Source organism: Entelurus aequoreus, linkage group LG08, assembly GCF_033978785.1.
Source record: "Entelurus aequoreus isolate RoL-2023_Sb linkage group LG08, RoL_Eaeq_v1.1, whole genome shotgun sequence".
In the NCBI taxonomy this organism is placed as follows: domain Eukaryota; kingdom Metazoa; phylum Chordata; class Actinopteri; order Syngnathiformes; family Syngnathidae; genus Entelurus; species Entelurus aequoreus.
Window position 1 is genome coordinate 21,585,220 of NC_084738.1, and position 5,000 is coordinate 21,590,219.

The 5,000-nt window shown below is 38.3% G+C and overlaps 1 protein-coding gene across 3 annotated transcripts in view; it reads right to left on the bottom strand.

Annotated features, from left to right (window-relative positions):
• The window catches only part of si:dkey-220f10.4 (tubby protein homolog), a 26,608-nt gene that overhangs the window by 20,602 nt on the left and 1,006 nt on the right, over nt 1-5,000 (bottom strand). For 2 of the 3 annotated variants that reach the window (XM_062055945.1, XM_062055944.1), the window contains 2 exons: nt 216-372; nt 1-141 (listed from right to left, as the gene is read on the bottom strand). The exon at nt 1-141 is cut by the window's left edge and continues 33 nt beyond it. In XM_062055945.1, the coding sequence (XP_061911929.1) occupies nt 1-141; nt 216-372 (298 nt within the window). Of the gene's footprint in view, nt 142-215; nt 373-5,000 lie in introns of those variants that run through there. The other variant, XM_062055946.1, reaches the window with a different exon arrangement.

Here is a 5,000-nt window from a genome sequence, read left to right on the forward strand (position 1 = left end):
CCTCCTCTTCCTCTTGTTCAGTGTCCACGTCGATCTTTTTAGGCGCGTCGGGCATCTCCTCTGGCGTCATGGTTTCCATCTCATCGCACTCGCCCTGCGTGATAACGACCAACGGGTTGACGTGGGCGTGTTCCACCTGATCTTCACAGACAAACGTGACAGTGTTGTGTATTTGGATGTTGCAAAGACGTGCCAGTGAGTGAAGTGATGTTTACCACTTAGCGAGATGTTGCTGAGGGACTGGTTGATCAGAAGCGCCATCTCATCCGAACGGCCTTTTTGCTTGCGGTTCTTTTGGCGAGTGTCCCGGTTGGCGATCACCATTTGACAATCTGCACGCTTCTTTAGTTGCTTCTTCATTAGAATGGAGCGCTGGGTCACAAACACATGTTAGCACCAGCATGAATATTTGAGCTACCGTATAGAAGTGGCAGTGATTTTTATGGCGCTCCCTTTTATAAACAATAGACAAATGGTCAGTGACTTATTGTTTCCTAAGTCCCAGATACGTTTTGCTTCATGGCGGCCATGTTTTTCAACCAACTTTACTCAAATTTGACACACGTGCTTGTCAGTCCTTGAGTGGCACGTGCCAAATCTAACGGCAAAACATCCTAAAGCAAAGATATTCAACTAAAGCAGGGGTGTCAAACACATTTTAGATGAGGGGCCACATGGAGAAAAATCGACTCCAAAGTGGGCCGGACTGGTAAAATCACGGCACGATAACTTAAAATTAAAGACAACTTTAGATTATTTTCTTTGTTTAAAAATAGAACAATCACATTCGGAAATTGTACAATTCATAATGTTGTTGGGTTTTTTTTACACTTACATGTTGCGGTTAATAGTATTCTATCTTTATTTGTCGTTATTTATATTTTCTGAATAAATTATGTGATAATGTTCATCAGTCAACTCATTGGTGTTAATTTTCAATCCATCAAGATAAAAAATTATATCAAAATCAAATTACAGGATGTTATTTATGTAGTTTGATCATTTTCCTCGACTGGTGCACTAACTTCAGTATAATTTTTATACTTAGCAAACTCATCCTGCGGGCCGGATAAAACCAGATCCGGCCCTCAGGTCGTACATTTGACACCCCTGAACTAAAGTGTTTTGGGGTCCACATTTCCTGAAAGCTAAGGACCGCTATTAGTTTTAGTTTGTTTATTCTGGAGAACCAGCGTCCTCTACAGTGGAAATTTTATTTTGGTCTATTTATTTTGTCATCTTTGCAGGAGCACTCTACTGTTTTTAAGGACCTTCTGCAAAAATGTGAGTCTCTCACAATTTTTTTTTTACTGAATTTGAAAAGCCCAAATGATGAAAAAGAGAGGACTTAAAATGGACCCTTGAGGAACACCACCAGTAATAACTAAAGACGTTGGACAAGTGACTACTAACTGGATCTGAAGTAAACAACCTACAGTAACAGTTTGAACCACAGTGTTCTATGTTTGCTCGCAAGGTTAAACGTGAATGCAAGGATCTGCCTATGTGTCTACAGTGGTCCAGGTTTCTCCGTACCAGTCCTTCTCAACCATTTGACCTCAGGTAACAAACGTGCTTATTGTAGCCAATTAACCTGACTTTCTGATTTAAAAAAAAATAAAAAAAAAATCCATCCATTTCCTACCGCTTGTCCCTTTCGGGGTTGCGGGCGGTGCTGTAACCTATCCCAGCTGCACATGGGCGTTAGGCGGGGTACACACTGGACAAGTCGCCACCTCATCACAGGGCCAACACAGGTAGACAGACAACATTCACACTCACGTTCACAAATGTTTTATTTATTTTTCTTTTGTAAGTTAAAGTATTTTATGTATTATTATCCTGAGTTAATTTTGCTGTTTAATTAGAATTAAAATTTTTCAGTATCAAATGGTTCAAGTCGGTCAAAAATGTTTATAGTTTAAATAAAGATTATATTTGGGGGGGAATTTCTCTGCAACAACAAATAATGTGAATAAAGTTATTCTTAATAAGGATGCATTGTTATGCAGAGGGCTACTTATTACAGCTTTATAGATAAATGTTTGGCGGAGAGTGGTGGGGACGCAAAATGGGGTTTAAAACCAGCGCTACCATGGGGTCATTAACTACTTTGTAAATATTGGACAAAATGCGGGAGAAAAGATTGTGATTCTATGTCCATTAAGAACTTGAATGTGCCATTGACAGAAATCCCAATTTGATGTTCCTGAGGAAATAATCAAAATTGTGAATAACTAAAAAGACCTGAGAGGGAAGTCTGGGCTTCTCTGCTTAGGCTGCTGCCCCTGCGACCCGACTTCGGATAAATGGAAGAAGATGGATGGGTGGATGGATGAAAAAGACCAATTGTTTGTTACAGAACTGATATGGAAACAATACGAATCTTTATTTAGGAGATTCAGAACCATTATCGGCATCATACCGATTTATAAGTCTAGAGTCAAACACCAGTTTGCAAACTGTAGACTTGTTTCCTTACTTCCTTTTCTAAAATCATCGAAAAATGTTTCAACATCAAATTGTGAACATTTTTAAATTAAATAAACCCTTAGGGGACAGCCAATGCAGATATAAGGCTAACATCTCAACATCCATGGCATTAATTGCCCTGATGTGGGATCTGAGTGGCTTGTGCAGCCCTTTGAGACACTTGTGATTAAGGGCTATATAAATAAACTTTGATTGATTGATTGATTAATAATAATAACGGGGGAAATTACCACTGCAACAGACAGTCGACCGTGTGCAGCTGCAGTGTTTAAGGATCTGACAAAAAGCATTTGACACAATTAATCATCATATCTTAATCGACAAGTTAGAATGATATATCAGAGGGTTGGTCTTGAACTGGATAAGAAGCTACTTCGCCAACAAGACGATTTACGTGAAGATAGGCGAACACACGTCCACAACACACAATAAAATATATCCTGCGCTGTACCCCAGGGATCAATACTGAGAACAAAATTGTTCAGTTTACAAATGATTTAAAGTCAATACTATTCGCAGGTGATATGCACATTTGCAACTTTTGCAAAATACTCTACGTCCATTGCGGAGGATGCTGCTTCTCGGAACATATGGCGTATTATTTGACACTAATACCTAATCATTTGGCCAGTTTCTAACAGTGGAAACTATAAAGAACTAAAACATTCAAAGTTAAAACAATGAGGATAGTGGGAATTTGTTCAATTAAAATATCCGTATTAATGTGCATGTTTTTTTTTATAAAGACGCCGAAAACACACAAGAGCATTTTGCAACCTAAGGTTGAAAAGAAACATAAAGTATGACAACACAAATATATAACCATGAAAACTCAATATGATTTGCAAATAGCCAAATGCTGATCGTTTGATACAAAACTCGTGCACCAGATGTTTACTAATAATTAGTACATCACATAAAGCTAAAGCCAAACATTAGAAACAGTTCTAAGCAGGAAACTTACCTTAGACCTACTTCAGGTTCTTGTCTATACAGCGCTAAGCCTTCTGGGTAATGTAGTATATAAACATTCACTTCCTCCTTTACATGTATTCATGTATTTATTTAAGCTCTATTTATCCAGGGTAAGACAATTAAGAACATATTTTAATTTGCATTTCTGACCTAGCAAAGAGGCAGCATTTACATATTAGAGATGTTGAAGTGTGATAATAATAATCTCTCATCATCTCTTATTTTGCATCAAAAATGTGCGCTATAGATCACTCTCAAATGCTCTTAACGTGCAGGGGTAAATGTGTTAGAACATAAATTAATGTTTAAGATGTACACACACTTTTCAGGCGTGAAATGTACACAGACAATGTCTGCAACTTGTGAGCAGACAACGCACAATAAGTAGTTCTTTGGTTGTCTTTCATTCTATTAATTATAACTACTGGTAATTATGGGCCTGCTGCATGTGAATATTATTATTGCTCATACTACAAACTTTATTATTCATCTGTTTATTATAGTTCCGCACGTTTCTCTTACGTCCACTACGAGACGCACCAGGTGTAAAAGAAAGTGCATCTCTACCCTCCTTCAAAACCGCACTAAAAGAACACCTCCAGGCAACTACAACCCTAGACTAACACCCTCCCCCCACCACATCCCACCTCCCCTGATTGCAATTAATCAAATGTATATACTTGTTCTTATGCTTTCTGAGCTCACTATGTTCACTGCTCGCTGTACATATCCTACCAAGTCAGACCTACACTGTTGCAATGTCTATTTCTCAGATGATATAATTGTTGATGACTGAAGTGCTGATATCAACCAAACCTAACCCCCCCGCCCCAACCCCCTCCACCTTCCACCCCCCGGATTGTAAATAATGTAAATAATTCAATGTATATACTCTGATGATTAACTTGTGTGATGACTGTATTATGCTGACAGTATATATTTGTACCATGAATTGATTAACGTGGACCCCGACTTAAACAAGTGGAAAAACTTATTTGGGTGTTACCATTTAGTGGTCAATTGTACGGAATATGTACTGTACTGTGCAATCTACTAATAAAAGTCTCAATCAATCAATCAAACCGGCCAACGAACCCCCACATATGTTATACCGTCGGCAAGGTCTCGTTCGCGCCGATGGCGGAAATCTAAAAGACAGCCATACACCTTACAGTCATATAACTTGGTATATGACACATGCTAACTGATAGCATGTTAAAGTTAGCTTGCTAGCATGTTAAAATTAGCTTGCTAACTTTTTGAGCTAGTTTTGCAACCATTTAACCCTGAGTCATATCATTTGGTACGTGAGACTTGTTAACTGTTAGCTTGCCAGCAAGCTATATTTTGCATGCTAACTTAAGCATGCTAACTTTTTCATCTAATTTCTATGTTCCACACCTCTGAGTGGTATAACTTGGTATATGAAACATGCTGACTGTTATCATGCTATCGTTAGCACACATGCTAAGTGTTAGCATTTTTATGTAAACATGCTACTGTTTTAAGCTAGCTCTGTGGCTCATTTTGTA